The following is a 19,577-nucleotide window of genomic DNA, read 5'->3' as shown; positions in this document are numbered from 1 at the left end:
AACCACTATTTCTCGGACATCAGACCAGTCTCTTCGTGAATAATAAATACTCGGCCACCACAGTATGCAAGTTTATTTGGTAATCATTTCCAGATTGTGATGAAATTGGTCATTTGGCCAGTCCTATCTTTACTGCATCTTGGTCAACTTGGTGATGTAAACTGATCCACATCCCCCATCCCTCTAGTTGTTCAAGATATAATTTCTGAAGGCAGAGATTTCAGACAACTCCATTAAACAGTGAAACGCCTGCGATTAGTCTGTTTCGTCTTGTAATGGCCTCTTACGAAAGGATGACCTTCTCACAAGCTCCTGACTGGCATTATACATCCACGGTACCCATTACACCTCTTCCAGTTCTCCTCTTGTGTATTACTGACCTATTCTGGTGGGATTGTTGCAGTGAGGATATCAAGAACTGCTCGGCTTTCATACCAGAACAGAGAACCTGCATTTGACTTCATGTTTAGATATTGTTATCCTGGAACCTTCAGGGTCTACCTCTGATCAACTACTTGCCACTTAAAGTGAATATTGAAAAATACTGGCTCAGTGTATGATGATCAATGCTTTATTATTAGTTTTCACAAAAGGGCAAGTTTGCATGAAGGTCATGATGAGTAAAACACACGTGTTTGTCTGTGGGCAGGTTACGAGCAGTAAAAAGCTCCATCTTCCTTTCTGCTGAAGCCGTTCTTTGTATTCGCTGTGTGATAACTCTCTGCAAAAAAAGATTTGCAGTTGGTAATCTGATTGATAGTTTCAACGAAGGTTGATGTTCAACCCTCAAGAATGTCGTTTTTTTTCTGAAGGTCGACGATGCCTTATCATTGTTGAGCAGTCCTGCTAAAGTCGGCCCACCGATCCTCCTCGGCTCCTCCAAGACACGCAATCTTCCAGGATCCCACTCCTGGTTCAAAGCTCTGTAACTGTCTGTCTCGAAGAAATTATTTTTTGCAATTCCATCAACCAAAAGGTTCAGTTATTCAAGATTACAAAATGGTTCTCAATTGAACAGGGGCGAGATTGGACAAAGCCACTGCACTTTCAGCATTTCATTAAGTATTTACTGCTGCATCCGACGCATTGTGATGTCATGGAGTCACAGCAAACAAACACACTCTTGTTACAAGAGTATCTTCGAGAAATAAGTACGTAATGCAAAAAGTGCATGTTCTTGTAATTACCTCCGCCACCAAAGGTGGATGGAGGTTATGTTTTCACCCCTGTTTGTCAGTCTGTCTGTCCGTTTGTGAACAAAATATCTCAAAAAGTTGTGGACGGATTCGGACGAAATTTGGCACAGATGTCCTGTATGTGACAAGAACGAATAGATTCAATTTTGGTGAAAATTCGGATCCGGCTACTAAATTTTTGTCTTTGGTGTCTTGGGTTATGGTCCAAAGTCTTCAGGGTCTTTTGGGTCTTCGAGGTCTTTTGGGTCTTCGGGGTCTTTTGGGTCTTCCGGTTTTTCTGGGTCTTTTGGGTCTTTGAGGTCTTTTGGGTCGTCTGGTTATTCTGGGTCTTTTGGGTCTTCAGGTGCTTTGGGGTCTTGAAGGGTATTTTGGGTCTTCAGGGATCTTGGGGACTTAAAGGGTCGTCAAAGGTCTGAGGTGTCTCAGCAGTCCAAACGTAATTTAGAGCTCACGGACTGTGTTTTGGGTTTTAATTTTATTTGAAGAAGAAGTCGTTTGGTCGCATATAAACATACATAACCATATACGTTAGATCTATAAATAATAAGATGGCCAAAAACGAGGGGTAGATCAGGCTATGATGGACTGGACCTATCTATTGTGATTCCTGTGATTGATTTTGATTAAATGTGATTCTGTACTGTGATTTTCTGGTCCAATCTGAGATACAAAACGTAAACTGTTCACCAGTCCACCTTTGGTGGCAGAGGTAACAAGGGTATCTCAGAGAAATAGGTACGTAATGTAAAAAGTGCATGCTCTTGTAATTACCTCTGCCACCAAAGGTGGACTGGGGTTATGTTTTCACCCCTGTCTCTCTAACTGTCACCAGGATATCTCCAAAAAAATATGAACAGGTTAGATGTTGCGGACAGGTTGTGTGTGACAAGGATGAAGTGATTCTATTTTGGTGAAGATCCTGATCCGAATACTCAAATTTTTAAGTGATTCTTCACCATTGAGAGACGGGGCCAAAAACTATATACAGCACGATATCCCAAAAAGTTATGGACGGATTCGGATGGATCTTGGTGGACAGATTGGGAATGTGACAAGTACGAACAGTTTCGATTTTGGTAAAGATAAGGATACATTAATTATTTTTGAAGTGATTCTAAATAATTGAGAGATGGGGCCAAAAATGATAAATAACATGATATTTCAAAAAGTTGTGGACGAGTTATGACAAAACTAGGTGGATGAGTTGGTGAGCTGACAGGAACAAGCCAATAAGATTTTGGAGAGAGAGGGGGGGGGGGTGGGTGCCACCAATAGCGAGGTTGAAGGATAAACTAGAGGGAGACTTGGACAAATAAGGAAAGAGGGAAGGAATGAGGGGTGAGGAAGCAGAGCATCCATGTAGTGGACAAGACGGATGATGGAAGCAAACTCTCAAGAAGGAAAAATGCAAACGGGTAGGTTGGAGAGTGGGGGTTAACAGGGTATAAATGGTCATAGTTTTGGATTGGGGATGGTCTGAGATGGTGGGGAACAGCTGTCTTGAAAACCTGGAGGGAAGAATGAGATTGAAGAGAATATGGAAGTTTGTTCCACTGTGGGAAAAAGAAGACCTAATGAGTGGATGTGTGCAGTGATTCTGAATATTGTGAGTTTCACCATGAAGGGGTCGATGGCGGACCACGTGCGCCCTGCAGAAACCTACGGAGGGGGAGGGTGGACCAAGTATGGGAAGAGCAGAGGGTGCAAGACCAGAAAGGAAGGGGTAGAACACAGAGACCAATGATCTCTCTGCGACGGTAAAGTGATTGACCCAAAAACTCAGCTTCATTGGGGGATCTTCCAATAATCTTGGAGGCCTTGGTTTCCATATTGTTAAGCTGAGTAAGATGTGATGCAGGGGAGCCATCCCAGAGGAGAGAGCAGGACTCCATCAAGCTGCAGATGAAGGCCTTGGAGGTGGATAGGAGTTCAGGTGTACCAATGAAGGACTTTGTATGACGGAGGATGACCAGTCGGTGGCTGGCTTTGGAGGCCAACTTTGAAATGTGGATTGCCGAAGAGAGATCATGGCTGAGTGAGACCCAGGAGTTTGAATGACTGAACTTCCTGAAGAGGGTTGTTGAGAAGGTAGATCGGAAGGTTTCCCAGGCGGTCCTCTCTTGGAGAAATAGTGAGTGTGAGATTTGTCAGGATTGAAAGACGTATAACAAGTATTTGACCATGTTGTGATTTTTCAAAGTCTGAAGAGATGGAAGAGGATGCAGCCTGCCTGTCTGAAGGATGAGGGATCTCACGGCAGAGTGTGGAATCATAAGCAAATCGATAAGAGGATTTTCCAGAATCGGAGAGATAATTGATGAAGATCAGGAATAGGACTGGGCCCAGAGCCTTGCTTAGCGGTACTCCAGCCTTAACAGGAAGAGTGGATGAAATGATTCCCCTGAGCCACATGTTGGCTACGAGAGTAAAGGATGTCAGTAACCCAAGAGTGGAGTTGGCCTTGGATGCCGTAGACAGTGTTTGGAGAGCAAGTCGGGATGCCAGACTGTATCAAAAGCATGGCTTGTTCTTGTCAACAAACTAACTCATCCACCAAGTTTAGTCCGATTCCTTGCAGAACGTTTGGAGATATTGTGCTGTGTATAGTTTTTGGAGCTATTTCTCAATGGACCAATCTCAACCTTTCACCTTCCCCCAACCCCGCTCGCCCCCTTCCCCAGCCTGGTGTTCGCTTAGCGATTCGGGTGCTGGCTTGGGATCCGAGGATGCTGAGTTCAAATCCCGGTCGATCGTTTTATTAGGTTGAAAAAGCTCCTCACCACATTCAAGGCTTCCATCCGCAGCTCAATGTAATGCTGCTCTTCCCTCTGGGCCGGTGCTCCTGCCTCACACCTAGCTCGTCTTCATGCTGTTGAAACCAAAGCTTTCAGAATCATTGAAATCTCCCGCGATGAAGCTAACTCTGAGGGCACTTCACTCACTCACCGCAGGCAGGTTGGTGGTCTTTCTGTCTTCTACCGACTCCTCTCCGGCCTTGTTCCCCCAGCTCTGTCTGTGCTCTGTCTCCCAAATATTCCTACAGGTCGCACAAGATCTGCTACAACTCTCTTCTGGTGAAACTGCCGAAATCAAGACTCTCTGCTCGCCTTCACTCTTTCATTCCTCTTTTCTTCCACCTCTGGAACAAACTCCCCCACTCTCTTCAATCCCACTCCTCCCTCCAGGTCTCTAAAACAGCTGTTCACCACCATCTCTTATTTTCCCCCATCCAAAACCCTGATTTTTTTCTACCCCTGTTAATTCACCCCAGATCCACATTTTTGAAATACCGACTTCTTTCCTGGAAGTCCTAGCTCTGTCCATGTGTTTTATCCCTCTCCCACCCCACCCCCCTTTCCACGCCTCTTCCCCCCAAGCCCTCTCCCTTCGACAGATCTCCCGATGTCCCTGTTCTCCAATGTTGTACTTGTGCGTTTCCCCCTCTCTCTCCATCTTGTCTCCCGCTCCCTTTATTTCATGTTTTATGTGTCGGTTGTTTTTTTTTTGTGATTAATGTTGGCTCTGACACTACACGAGCCTCGATGTTGTTTTCCAAAAAAAAAAAAAAAAAAAAATGAACGTCAGGGGCGTTGACTCAGCCTGTCATCCTTCCGATGTCGGCAAATCGTTGACTCAGCCTGTCATCCTTCCGATGTCGGCAAATTGGGTACAAGCTCGCTGGTAATCGGGGCACTACATCAGCGGCACAAACCTGAATAACTGTACCTTTCGGTTTATGGGATTGCAAAAAAGAATTTCTTCGAGACAGACAGACATGGAGGTTTGAAGCAGGAGTGGGATAATGGAAGATTGCGTGTATTGGAGGAGCCGAGGAGGGTGAGAGAGCAGAGTGATCTCGACGGAAGGGGAGAGGGTATAAAACACGACGTTCAACGTTTGCTCATTCCAAAGAAACTGTGTCTTACCGATTGTTCCCTTTCTGCTGTAAATGGAGCTCTTGGTCAGATTAGTCCATTTCACGAGAGGGGGGTTCATGGGGTCATCATCCAGCACTAATTCCTTTGGTATGTTCTTCAAAATCCGTCTGAATCAAGAGGACAAAACAGTGCTCGTCACGAAATCACGTTTTACTATTTCACACAAACATATCATAAGTTGCATTGCCCTCCATCTTCGGAAAACAATGCAAAATTTCATCAATAGGTTGCCATGGTGACGTGGATACCTTTTGTTCTCTTTGGCTGACAAAACCTACACGGACACACCAGGTGTGTAAGTATGAACATATCCTGTATTTTTAGAATCCAGATTTTGTATGTAATAATGATAATGTATTTGCTTCTAAATTTATTGTGCACTTCAACCCGATTGGCTGATTCATTTTAAGCGTTGATTAATGATTGCGGTGATCATTCGAAGCATAAAGACAAGACAATGCCGTATTAGTCAGTTCCCTGCGCAGCATGAGATGGGGTATTGTAATCACTTGTGTGTGTGTGTGTGTGTGTGTGTGTGTGTGTGTGTGTGTGTGTGTGTGTGTGTGTGTGTGTGTGTGTGTGTGTGTGTGTGTGTGTGTGTGTGTGTGTGTGTGTGTGTGTGTGTGTCCGAGCCAAAACTCTTTTACCATATGAGTTTTGTCATCAAATTTTCACCAAACCATTATCTATCTATAATTCCAGTAATCTGTGTGTGTGTGTGTGTGTGTGTGTGTGTGTGTGTGTGTGTGTGTGTGTGTGTGTGTGTGTGTCTGTGTGTCTGTATGCGACCGCTGTTTCTCGACAACTACCGGTCCGATATACTTGAAACTTGCCAGGTATATTGCTGGGGACCCGAGGATGTGCCTTTTCAAGGTTTGAAATTAATCGGACAAGTGGTTCCCAAGGTATGGTCACCGTACTCGCAAGCCGTTCGCTTTGGCTTTGCGAATGGACCAAACCATTTCATGTAAATAGAGGGGGGGGGGGTTCTGTGGTCGTTACTGCCACGTGGTTTCAAAGTTTGTTTTTTGTTGTTGTTGTTGTTGTTGTTGTTCTCTTCTCTTTTCTTTGTTTGTCCTTGCGAAAAGACAAAATACGTTTGCGATAATTGAATAATTGGCCATTAAAACTAAATTGCGAATAATCGTAATTCTGACACGTGGTTTCAAAGTGTTTTTTTTTTTTTACTTTTTTTTTTTTTTTTGCACGCACGTACGGGCAAGCACGTACGCGCAAGCACGTACGGGCAAGCACGTACGGGCACGCACGTACGGGCACGCCTTAGTTATGATAATACGGAGAAGGCAAGTTAACAATTTGGTCAAAAGGTCAAAGGTCAACGACACGTAAAATCATCAATTTTCATCCGACTGACCTGAAAGTTTAAGAATTTGCATATTGGGTCACAGAATTCGTTCACCAATCAAAATCTAGATGCCGATTATTTTTCGGACTAAAAGGTCAAAGGTCAAGGTTGCATAAAAACACCAATTTTCACCCTATCGACCTAAAATTTCAGGAATTTGCATAACGGGTCACTGGATTGGTTCACTAATCAAAAACAAGAAGCCGATTGTTTTTTCAGACAAAGGTCAAAGGTCAAGGTTGCATAAAAACACCAATTTTCACCCGATCGACCTAAAATTTCAGGTATTTGCATATCGGGTCACTGGATTGGTTCACCAATCAAAAGGTAGGAGTCAGTTTTTGTTTTTTTAAATAAAAAGGTTAAAGGTCAAAGTCAATGCATATGATCATCAATTTTCATTTTGCATTTTTTAAAAACTGTTTTCGTTATGTTGAACCCACAGAAGAAGAAGAGGGAGAAACAGAAGAAGAAGCAGAAGAAGATAAAGAATAAGATGACGCCGAATGAATACAAACGGAGGCGGACGGGCCTTGCATTTGCACATGCTTTCTAGTTCAATTTGTGAAAGTAGCATTCATTATATAATTAAAATTATTTATGCCTTGTCGTCCCCACACCATGGCAGCATGGGCGGATTGGCCATAGGGCATTTGGGCAATGCCCGGTGGGCTGGGACCGCTGGGTAAAAAATGGGCCGCTGGGCTGGATAAAAAACTGCTGAAAAAAAAAAATTGTCACGAAAAACTTCTGCCTCCATCTCCGGGGATTCCCCGCTAAAAATCAAAAGGTCAAAAGGGCATTATAATTACTAGCAACGGTAGGTCCCAATGAAAAGGCAAAATATCAGAAATTGAAGGCTTTTTTTATTTTACACGATTTATATAAACATCCGTTAAATCATATCACACGCAAATCATCAAAATCTAAACAGTATCGTTAGAATTTCAATAAAATCCACATCACTGTGCTCCGAGACTAGTGTGCAGCTGTGTCACGTCCTTGTTCACCAGATCTGTATTCCTGGGACTGCCTCCGAGACTAGTGTGCAGCTGTGTCACGTCCTTGTTCACCAGATCTGTATTCCTCGGACTGCCTCCGAGACTAGTGTGCAGCTGTGTCACGTCCTTGTTCACCAGATCTGTATTCCTGGGACTGCCTCCGAGACTAGTGTGCAGCTGTGTCACGTCCTTGTTCACCAGATCTGTATTCCTCGGACTGCCTCCGAGACTGGTGTGCAGCTGTGTCACGTCCTTGTTCCTGCCTCCGATAGTCCTCGTCGAGATGAGCCTTCGTTCTTGCAACAGCTTCCTTGGACGTTTTCGTTAATGAGGCTTTCCGTTTGGGAGGCATTTTACCGGTTTATCTGAAACGGTACCCGCCCAGAAACACGTACCAGAGAAAACAAATCGTTTGCGCAATGGGCTCTCCGATATTCGATGTGTTCACGGTTTGAATTACGTAACGTAACGTTTGTGACGAAGTTTGTGACTTTTGTGTTCACGGCAGTGTTTGATGTGACGGTGTGAACGTAATTTCGTAATGTTTTTCGTTTTTATTTTCGTAATCGTTTAATGTTTAATGAATGTTTAATGAGCGCAAGAATAATGTTTAATGATCATTAAATGAATGAATGAATGAATGATTGTTATGAATAATGCCATGGCGTCGCGTTGGCAGCAGTGACAATATAAAAATGTTTGCCAAGAATTTCAAAGAGAGAAAAGGAACTTTTATCAGCAATGTCATCTATCCTGAGTTCTAAGCTGAAGAAGAGGTACCGTACAAAATCATTCAATTCTTTTTTCTAAAAAAAAGCGTACAGTTGATATGACTAATCACGATTTGAAACACGATGGAATAATATTTACCGATATGAACAGTGATGTGTTTTTTTTAAATTGAAATTGTAAAAATACTGTTTAGATTTTGATGATTTGCGTGTGATATTTAACGGATGGATGTTAAAATAAATCGCGTCTCCCAATTGAAGCCCCGCCCTTAGGGCGGGTACCGTTGCTCTTAAGTCTTAATATAATATTAATATAATGGCGATACAACAATTTTTACCGCTTTGCTTTGAAGAACGGGAATGAAGGGGGAGGAGCGTGTTAATATGTCTGGTTGAAGGTTTTGGGCTGTGAGGGGGTTTGAAGCCAGATTTTAATATTACAGCCGCCATTTTGGTGCTCGTCATCACTGTGATGCGAAGCGAAAGACGCCTCAGAGCTGTTACATTCCCAATCGCTATGTCGTATGTACTCCCGAAACGTGTTTCCTTCATTGTAAAAACTACCAAGTCAGCAGTTAAAAGGATTTTGGGCCGATAGGCCGAGTAAGTTTAGATAGGTCAACTGACTACTGATCTAGTATTGATAACAATGTCGTGAACTGACTTACGATGCTAAATTGGACACTATTGTGTAAATTGGTCCAACCGAATAGTGGACACTATTGTGAGCAGCATTGAGCAGCGGTTTGACAGATCAGCAACATCAAGATTGAATGCTGATCTCTCACTTCTTCACCCAAGGAACTTTGATCAAGTGCCATCGGGAGCTATGGAAGAGCTGCATAAACATTTGCTGAGATTTGATGATGGTGTCACTGTGGAACAACTACGAAAAGAACTGCGAAGCCTTGGAGAACAATGGTCAACACTGAAACAATCAGTAGCAGATGCTTATACAGTGCAGGAGGACAGTGAGTCTGAACAGGACAGGAAGACTCTGTCAAGTACATGTAAGTCATGTAAAGCCTGTCCTCTCTGCTGCTACAAGGTGCTCCTCAAGTTGAACCTCTTGACTGATGCCGACAAGAGCATTGGGCTTGCCTACAAGCTGCTGCTAACGCTGCCTGTGTCACAAGTGGCATGTGAACGGTCTTTCTCTGTTTGAAGAGAATCAAAAGCCGTCTGCGAAGTACAATGACACAATAACATATTGAGGCGTTCATGTTGACGTCTGTGGAAAAAGGGATCCTGGCCAAACTTGAAACTAAGGATGTCATTGATGGTGTGGCTGCCAGAAGCAGCAAACTGCGCAGGCACCTACTCTCTCAGACATGACATGTGCTCGTGTTACTGAAAATAAATGTAATTATTAGTGGATTTTATTTAGTTTTTTTTTTTCAAGCATTTCGTCTATTTTCTCAAATAAGCAACATATAAATGAATAATGGGCCGACCTAGGTGAAGGATGCCCGGGCCGGTTTTAAGACCCAGTCCGCTACTGCATGGCAGGATGGCCTTGAGGTACGCACACTCACCTTTAAGCTATCAAGCCTGGGTTTGAATCCTGACTCAGCTGTAAACTGTCATCCAAGTGCTTCACAGGCAGGATGAGTCATCAATTTGTGTGACATACTTCAGATGCATGCGAAATGGATGTCCCTTCTGCCAGCATTCGTTGGTGGACGGCATATATCCCACGGTGCCCTTAGCGAAGAGTAGGCAACTTATCGCCGGAATCCTGAACAAATTCCAGCTCGAATCACGCTTCTTCGAACTTGAGGCCGAACTCGGCCTGATGTCAATGCCATTCGCATCGAACCTCCTTCCACCATCTTGAGAACATCCGTCGCCATTTTGGATTTGCGTGGGATGTTTTTAATTTTACGATTAAACTGTGGGGCTATGCTCGCACGATAAAGCCGGACAAAATGGACGACACCAAGAACGAAGTTTCACTGAGCTATTTATTCGAGCTCAACTTTAAATAACTCAAAAGCACTCAATAGCCCGTTAACACGGGTGGCAATTTATAACCAAAGTTCACCACACAAAAGCCACGCCTCTCGGGCGGGGCGTGGTATGCAAATAAGTCAGCCACACCTCTCAACGGGGCGTGGTATGCAAATCGAGAGTCCGCCCGGGCAAGGCAAGTCCGGACATGTCCGGGCGAGTCCGGGCACGTAACCGCCTGCCGGTTACGTCATCGGCTGGTGCAAGGCGATTGTGTCACGCTTCTGGTAACCGCTACATGCGCCCCCCCCCAGAATTAACTTGCACCGGGAGAGTCAGTTTGAGGGGGGTCTTGATGACCCAGCCGAAACGACCCCTGGCGATTCGTGTGGGGGTGGTAGGTGGCGTGGCATGGTCGGGCGGGGGGCTTGGTTGACGGAGGACGGCCCCGTCGTGGAGGAAGGGCCAACCGTGGAGGTTGGTCGAGGTCCAAATGGGCTGGCTTGAGGCGGTCCATGGAGATGCGGTCCGGTTTGCCGCCAATGTCAATGATGAACGACTTGTCATCCCTCTTCAGGACCTGGAAAGGTCCATCGTACGGCGGCCGGAGCGGTCCCCAGTGTGTGTCGCTCCGGATAAAAACGTACTCCGCAGTGCGAAGTGCTGGGGGGACGTGGGGTTGGGGGCAGCCGTGGTGGGATGTGGGAATGGGGGCAAATCTCCTGGCGGCCTCCTGGAGGACCGAGCGTTGGCGAGCCGTGGACCAGGGGCCGGTGGCGTCAGGGATGAATTTGCCCGGCATGCGCAGTGGCTGGCCGTAGACCAGCTCGGCGGTGGAAGCCTGGAGGTCCTCTTTAGGGGCCGTTCGGAGGCCCAATGGGACCTACAGGAGCCTGTCGGCCCAACCGTCGTCCTGGAGACTGGCCCTGAGAGCGGCCTTCATCGAGCGGTGGAACCGCTCGCACAAGCCGTTGGCTTGGGGGTGGTAGGCCGTGGTGCGGTGTAGCTTGACACCCAAGGCCTGGGCGACCGCGCCCCAAAGCTCGGAGGTAAATTGCAGGCCTCTGTCAGAGGAGATGTCTGAGGGGGCACCAAAACGGGCAATCCAGGTGCCAATGAAGGCCTGTGCCACGTCGGCAGATGTTGTTGATGCCAGCGGGACGGCCTCGGCCACCTGGTGGTCCTGTCCACCATTGTGAGGAGGTGGGTGAAGCCCCGCGAGGAGGGAAGGGGTTCCACCAGGTCCACATTGACGTGGTCGAAGCGCCGCGCGGGCATGTCGAATGGTGCCAACGGGGCCTGGGTGTGCCGGTGGACCTTCGCGCGCTGGCAGGCGACACAGGCATTGGCCCAGTCGCGGACGTCCTTACGGAGCCCATGCCAGACGAACTTTGCTGCCACGAGCTTCTGCGACGCTTTCCGGCCCGGGTGGGAAAGGCCGTGGAGGGCGTCAAAAATGTGCCGCTGCCATCCGGTGGACACAATGGGGCGAGGTTGGCCCCGGAAAACTTCGCACAGGAGAACTGTGCCTGTGTCCTCGAAGAAAACGTCTGCCAACCGCAGGCCTGTGTCCGCTGTCCGGAGGGCTTGCACCGTGGGGTCAGCGGTCTGGGCGACCGCCATGCGGGCGAAGTCCACACCGAGGTGGACGGCGTTCGCGCCGGACCGGGAGAGGCAATCGGCCACAGCGTTGTCCTTGCCCGCGACATGCCGGATGTCCGTCGTAAATTCAGACACGGCGGAGAGGCGGCGCTGCTGGCGGGCCGACCATGGCTCTGCAACCTTGGCCATGGTGAAAACCAGGGGTTTGTGGTCAACAAACGCCGTGAACGGGCGGCCCTCTAAAAGATGGCGGAAGTGGCGAACGGCCAGGTAAAGGATGAGGAGCTCGCGGTCGAAAGCGCGATACTTGCACTCGTTAGGGTGAAGCTGCCGGCTGAAGAAGGCCAGCGGTTGCCAAGCCCCGTTCACCCACTGTTCATGCACGGCGCCCACCGCGTAGTCAGAAGCGTCCGTGGTGAGGGCGATGGGTGCGTCGAGCGCCGGGTGCGCCAGCATGGTCACGTTGGCGAGGGCCAGCTTAGCGCCGTGAACGCCTCGTCCATGTCTTGGGTCCAGGCGACGTCGTGCTTGGCCGGCTTGCCCCAGAGGGCTTCGTACAGGGGGCGCATGAGTTGGGCGGCGCGAGGCACGAACCGGTGGTAGAAATTTACCATCCCCAAAAATTCCTGTAGGGCCTTGATGGAGCAGGGGCGTGGGAAACTTGTGACTGCCTCCACCTTTGTAGGCAGCGGGACGGCCCCACGCTTCGTGATGCGGTGCCCCAGGAAGTCGACGGCCGTTACGCCAAACTGTCATTTTCGCCGGGTTGATGATGAGGCCATGCTGGCCGAGGCACTCAAAAAGCGTGTGCAGGTGGATGAGGTGCTCCGCCCGGGAAGTGCTGGCGCCGAGAATGTCATCCAAGTAGACGAAAAGGAAGGTGAGGTCGCGCAGCACACTGTGCATCAGCCGCTGGAAGGCCTGGGCCGCGTTCTTAAGGCCGAACAGCATGCGAAGGAACTCGAAGAGGCCAAAAGGTGTAATTACCGCCATCTACGGAATGTTGACCGGCCGGACGGTTACCTGGTGGTAGCCCTGAAAGAGTTCGACCTTGGAAAAGATCACCCGCCCTGCCAAACGGGTGGAAAAGTCCTGTATGTGTGGTATCGGGTAACGGTCGGGGGTGGTGGCGTCGTTGAGGCGGCGGTAATCGCTGCATGGTCGCCATCCGCCACCCGGTTTGGGCACGATGTGCAGGGGCGAGGCCCACGCGCTATTCGAGCGCCGCACAATGCCCAATCACTCCAGCGCGTCGAATTCCGCCTTCGCTACGGCGAGTTTGGCCGGGTCGAGGCGACGAGCCCTGGTGTAGACCGGTGGACCTGTGGTCGGGATGTGGTGTTCGACGCCATGTTTGACGGCGACGGCCGAAAACGTCGGCCACGTGAGGGCGGGAAACTCGGCGAGCAGGCGGGTGAAATCATCCGCCGCCGGAGCGCGCAGGCTAGCTTGGTTGGTGCGGAGCCGCTCAATGAGCAAGCGAGTGAGCTGAATGTCTCTGGGTTGATGAACCGACGCCATTTGACGTCCACCAAAAGCCCATGTGCGCACAGAAAATCTGCGCCCAGCAAGGCCATGGGCACGTTCGCCATGATGAAGTCCCACCTGAAGCGCTGGCCCCTGAAGCAGAGTGCGACGCTGCGCGAACCGAAGGGGCGGATGGAGGAGCCGTTTGCGGTGACCAAAGCGGGTCCGCAAAGCACGGCCTGTTTGTCCTGCACCGAGGTGGGTATCATGCTCAGCTGAGCGCCGGTCGCACAAAAAACGCTGCCCGGACGCTGTGTCCGTGATAAACAGAAGGCTGCCTGAATGGCCGACACTCATGGCAGGCAGCGAGCGCCGGCCTGGTCGTTTCCCGACCTGCCGAAAGTGCATGGTGGGTGGCACGTTCTAGCCTTCTGCCCGAACCTGGCGTGGTAGTAGCACATGGTCTGCTCTGGTGGAGGCTCCGGCAGTCCCATCGGGTTCGGTCGACGGGGTGTCCTGGCGGCCGCTGCCGCCAGTGGCGCTGACTCGGCCGGTGGTGGCGCCAGTCGTGGCGCGGGCATTGCCTCGGTCGGCCCAGGGTTCCAGGCGGCCGCTCTGACATGTCGCTTGGCCGAGAAAAATTTATCGGCCTCCTTGGCCAGGGCGCGAGGGTCCGTGATGGGTGAGTTCGCCAAAGCTAACCGTACCTGCCCGGGTAGCTGCCGGAGGAACAGCTCGCGGAAGAGGAAATCTGGGCTGTGGTCGCCGAGTAGAGCCAGCATGTGGTCCACGCGTTCGGATGGACGGGCCTCACCCAGGCCCGGGAGGTCGAGCAGCTGTCGCGCGCGTTCGGTCTCCGTGAGTCCAAACGCACCGAGGAGTAGGCCTTTGAGCGCGCCGTATTTGTCGGCTTTCGGTGGGTTCTGTAGGAAGCTCAGGACCCGGGCAGCAGTGGAGGCTTTGAGCGTGGAGACCACATGGTGGTAGTGCGTCGTGTCCTCCGTGATGTTCCGCAGGGCGAAGAGAGAATCTGCCTGGGCGAACCAGATGGCTGCGTGTGATTCCCAGAAGCCAGGGAGCTTCAAAGCTACAGATGACTCCATCGCCGTGTTCTCGAAAAGGGGTCACTAATTGTGGAGCTATGCTCGCACGATAAAGCCAGACAAAATGGACGACACCAGGAACTAAGTTTCACTGAGCTATTTATTCTAGCTCAACTTGAAAGAACTCAAAAGCACTCAATAGCCCGTTAACACGGGCGGCGGCAATTTATAACAAAAGTTCACCACACAAAAGCCACGCCTCTCAGGCGGGGCGTGGTATGCAAATAAGTCAGCCACGCCTCTCAACGGGGCGTGGTATGCAAATCGAGAGTCCGCCCGGGCAAGGCAAGTCCGGACATGTCCGGGCGAGTCCGGGCACGTAACCGCCCGCCGGTTACGTCATTGGCGGGTGCAAGGCGATTGTGTCACGCTTCTGGTAACCGCTACAAAACCATAATAGCGAGTTAAACTCGACTTAAATTAAACTACCAGCTGTTCCAATGAAAAAAATTAAGTGACCCATTTCATGACACTCCCTTAATTTAAGTAGGCCTACCACTCACCCATGGTCATCCCCCAAAGTTTCTTTCTGTATCACAGTCCTGCTCTTGTCCTGCAGGCAGTCCGTGCTGTGATCGTACTGTGCTTTGAGCACGAAATCCAGATCGTCGAGCGGGGCCTTGGGACGAACAACAAGGACACATTCATCGATCATTGGTCAGTAACACGGCCGCGATGTTATTGTCAGGTCGATGAATTTGATCTTGGCTATTTGTTCCTTGCAAAATGGAAGATTTCGTCTTGTTCGTTGTTCTGTCTGTTTGTCTGTCAATCGCCGACAGGTCACAATTTTAAACAGATCGTAACGAAACCTCACCAGATGGTAGACTTGATCATAAGGAGGAAGCCTATTGATTTTGGGGACAAAGGTCATCTTGAGGTCGAATTGCTAAAATTGTCATTTTTCATCCGATTGGCTTGAAAATAAACAGCAATTGCATGGGGCATCATTGAATCGGGGAAGCAACTATTTGAGGTAACAGGTCAAAGGTCAACTCAAGGTCAAACTTCTAAAATCTTCAATTTTCATCTAAACCCCCCTCCCCTCACCCCCCACCCCCAATTTTTTATTTGAACAAAAGGCTGATGGGATCGCTTAGAGGCACTCACTTCTCAGCTGTTTAGCCAAGGTTTGAATCCAGACCCAGGTATAAACTGTCAACCTGGTGGTTCACATGCAGGGTGATTCATCGACACGTGTGCCGTCCGGTGAATGGACGTTCAGCATACTGAAGGTATCAAGCCTCGCCCTGTCCAAACAAACACTATGTGCTTCACCTCTCCTCTGCACCCAATGAGTAATTACGTACCTGTGGATCGAAGTAGTCAACCACGGCCCGGGCGCTGCTCAGGGTGTGCGTGGTGTGCAGACGCTTCCATGGTGAGTCATCTCGAAACACGACCGCACCTTTGGGGCGTGGATACTTCTGGGGGTCCAGTCACAGAACATCCATCACACACCAATATGGTCATGTTGGTTCATACATGATACATGCATGATCCCGAATCGACAAATTAAGTTTACAATGGCAAAAGCAGCTCAAGCGTAACACGTTCACACACCTGCATGAATGAAGACCCTTGTACAGGTATACTCAATACGAAGCATTAATGAAGACCCTTGCACAGGTACAGGTATATTCAATAGGAATATGAGTGACGATATTTGAAGATCCTCGTGCAGGTACAGGTATAATCAATAGGAATCTGAGTGACGATATTTGAAAACTCTCGTGCAGGTACAGGTAAAATCAATAGGAATCTGAGTGACGTTATTTGAAGTCCCTCGTGCAGGTGCAGGTGCAGGTGCAGGTACAGGTACAGGTACAGGTATATTCAATAGGAATCTGAGTGACGATATTTGAAAACTCTCGTGCAGGTACAGGTATAATCAATGGGAATCTGAGTGACGTTATTTGAAGTCCCTCGTGCAGGTGCAGGTACAGGTGCAGGTACAGGTATAATCAATAGGAATCTGAGTGACGTTATTTGAAGTCCCTCGTGCAGGTGCAGGTACAGGTGCAGGTACAGGTATAATCAAAAGGAATCTGAGTAACGATATTTAAAGACCCTCGTGCAGGTACAGGTATAATCAATAGGAATCTGAGTGAGGTTATTTGAAGTCCCTCGTGCTGGTACAGATGCAGGTGCAGGTACAGGTATAATCAATAGGAATCTGAGTGACGATATTTGAAGTCCCTCGTGCAGGTACAGGTATAATCAATAGGAATCTGAGTGACGTTATTTGAAGTCCCTCGTGCAGGTGCAGGTACAGGTGCAGGTACAGGTATAATCAATAGGAATCTGAGTGACGTCATTTGAAGACCCTCGTGCAGGTGCAGATACAGATACAGGTACAGGTATAGGTACAGGTTTAATCAATAGGAATCTGAGTGACGTTTTTTAATGACCCACGTGTTGTCATTGAGGATTCCGAGGTCCAGAAACCTTCAAACGTCCTCCGTTGTACTTTTAATTAATTAATTGTTTACATCGATCTAAGTGAGAACGTTCATGTTGGAGCTTGTACTGTTATACATCAATCAGATGAAGGACAAAGACGTCAATATACATCAATGCACTTTTACATTCATTACAAGGATATTTGTGGACAATGAGGAAACACATCTCGTTTATGGATAGGATTTGAATCTCGGTCTCGCCCAAGGGATTCTGAGATGGAACAGCAACAGTAACAGATCAATGAAGATCTCCATTCGGCAATGACGTCATTATCTCATAATTAACCAATCATTAACTCGTGTCAATAATTCATTGAACCCACTCGGCCCGTTTCGTGGGAGTGAGAAAACGAAGCTCACATTTTTACGACGTTTCTCAATGACGTCACGATCGGTGCCAAGTTTCGGCAGCTCGGGGCCGCTGGGATCGACCATTGTGCAGTGATTTCTCGATGTGCGGAGCGGTTCAAGGGGACGGCCACGCTCGCGGGAACCCCGGCCTCGCGGGAACCCCGGCCTCGCGGGAACCCCGGCCTCGCGGGAACTTCAAGCTGGCGGGAACCCCGGTCTCACGGGGATCTCCGGCCTCGCAGGAACTCCGGCCTCCGATGTTGCGACGCCGTTGCTACGCGACGGACGTTGGTGGTGTTTGTTTCACAACAGCGTCACTCGGCGGGGGGGGGGGGGGGGGGTACTTGTCTGGGTTCGAATCCAGGACGCCCGTCCTGACTTTTTCTTAAATATTTTTACACGTGGAAACGTTATAGCCGGCTGTCCTCCTGTCCTAAAGTTTTTTTTTAAGAATCACAAATGCAGTGTGTTATCAAAATAATATCGTTAAGTTCAATGAACCAGTTTTAGTGTTCTAACCAACGCTTGTCTCATCAGGGTGAGAATTTCGGTACACAATCATGATACAGGTATACAATCATGATGCAGGTATGCAATCATGATACAGGTATACAATCATGATACAGGTTGTTTTGTTTTGATTGTTTTGTTTTGATTTGGGATTGTTTTGATTTGGGAAAAAAACGTTGTTTTGATTGGGGATTGAACACAATAAGGAGAGGGTTACTGGCAGATGGAACTCTTTGAGCAAGGAAGCTGATATTTGGACACAATGACCAAGTGATTTGGCTGTAAAAGATTTTTTTGATTTATTGATTAATCAATGAAGTATTTAAATATATCCATTTATTACTTAGTTTTCAAAAAGTTACAGATTTGGATGAAAGGATGGTGGTTTCAGTGTGCTATTAGCCAATTGATTAATATATTAATTATTTTTTTACGATTCTTATTTATTTATTTTCATTATTAATCACTTATTTATTTTCTTTCTCATCTGGGCAATATCTCAGGCACCTTTTGAGTTAGGAAACTGATATTCGGACATGACAGTGACCAAGTAATTTGGCTATAAAGGATATTTTAATTTATAAATTAGTCAATTAATCGATCAATGCTGTAATTAATCAATGAATTGCTTAATTTTTCTTAAAGTTACAGATTCGGATGAAACGAAGTTGGTTTAGGTATTGTTACGGATCCCGGATTTAGAGGAGTTACTATTCATGTCATTGCTTATTAATGTTTATTCTATTAAAGGTTGTTGTGGTTAAAGGGTTAGAGAGGCTCCGGATAACAGGAGACCGGAAACGGGATAGTGAACCGGAAGAAGAAAAAGAGACACGAGGTCCGGGAAAAGCGGCAATCTTCTTCTTCCTCGCCCAGCTCCGACGCGAGCTGTGTCGATATTGAGCAATGTGGGGGACGCTGCGTTTGAAAGCCCGTCTGGCGAAAGGAGTTACCTGCGCGGGGTATTTACCGATTACACGTCAAGTTGCCGTGGGTTCGTGCACGGAACCAAGCGTCCGGCACAGTTCGCCTCAACGTCTACAAGGACGCATACGGGTCGCAGCTTGGGCCTCGCGCGCTTTGCAAGCCGCGCTTTGCTTTGCCCCCTTTGCTTTGCAAGGAGGTGTGCGCTGCAGCAGCTGTCCCCAGGACGCAACGTGCACGTTTGGAACACATCAGCCAGGGGTTCGTTCAACCGCCCGTGTGCGGAGAAGTCGACCTTCACCTTGGTCGGGAGGGGCCCAGAGACATTGTGAGGGACAGTGACCATTGAGGGGTCGTGAGTGGGGAAAGGGGGGAAATATATGAGATGGCCATCTTAGTAAGATTGTTGATGGATTGTTGATTGCTGATGATGGATGGAGAATATATTATTAAGTAATCCGGATCCTTGGTGTGCGGTTTCTTATTGACTTGAATTATTGTGTCTTTCATATTGAGTGCGCTACAAAAACGTATAAATCAGATATCTTTCTCGCGGGGTCCTCCCATGGTCCGGGGGTCACCAAGACCAGGTAGTTACCGGGAGGACCACGTAACAGAATTGGGGGCTCGTCCAAATTACGATTTGCGGATTCGCAATTGGGTCTACGTCCGGGATCTATAAAATTTTCTAAATTTTAGTCCGGGAAAGAATTCCCAAGAGTGGGAACTTTTCCAACGTTCCCAAAATTGTTTTGCTCTGCCGACAAAACAACAACAAAAAAAAACAAACAAAAAAAAACAACAGCAATAATAGTAATACTGTTGCTTTTCTTTGTTGGAAATTTCTGGGGTGAAGGTTAACAGGTGTTACCAGTAGTCACCATGGCGTTTGTGGCACAGAACTTTGCGGTAACACCTAGTGAGGCACAGTTCCGAGCGTTACTAAAAGCGGACCTCTTGAAATTGGCCAAACATT

General features: G+C 48.2%; 1 protein-coding gene across 1 annotated transcript; it reads right to left on the bottom strand.

Moving 5' to 3' along the window:
- Positions 1-556: 556 nt before the first annotated feature.
- Positions 557-17,477, bottom strand: LOC137415369 (protein CFAP276). Its single transcript, XM_078771050.1, has 6 exons — positions 17,408-17,477; positions 17,177-17,333; positions 15,665-15,781; positions 14,858-14,973; positions 5,123-5,241; positions 557-721 (listed from the first exon to the last, which is right to left on the bottom strand). The coding sequence occupies exons 2-6, from the start codon at positions 17,249-17,251 to the stop codon at positions 651-653; spliced, it is 498 nt and encodes a 165-aa protein (XP_078627176.1). The 5' UTR covers positions 17,252-17,333; positions 17,408-17,477; the 3' UTR covers positions 557-650.
- Positions 17,478-19,577: the final 2,100 nt, after the last annotated feature.

Source organism: Myxine glutinosa, chromosome 1, assembly GCF_964187855.1.
Source record: "Myxine glutinosa chromosome 1, kmMyxGlut1.1, whole genome shotgun sequence".
Classification (NCBI taxonomy): Eukaryota; Metazoa; Chordata; class Myxini; order Myxiniformes; family Myxinidae; genus Myxine; species Myxine glutinosa.
Note: the sequence above shows the minus strand (reverse complement) of the source record. Positions and strands in the feature narration are given on the sequence as shown.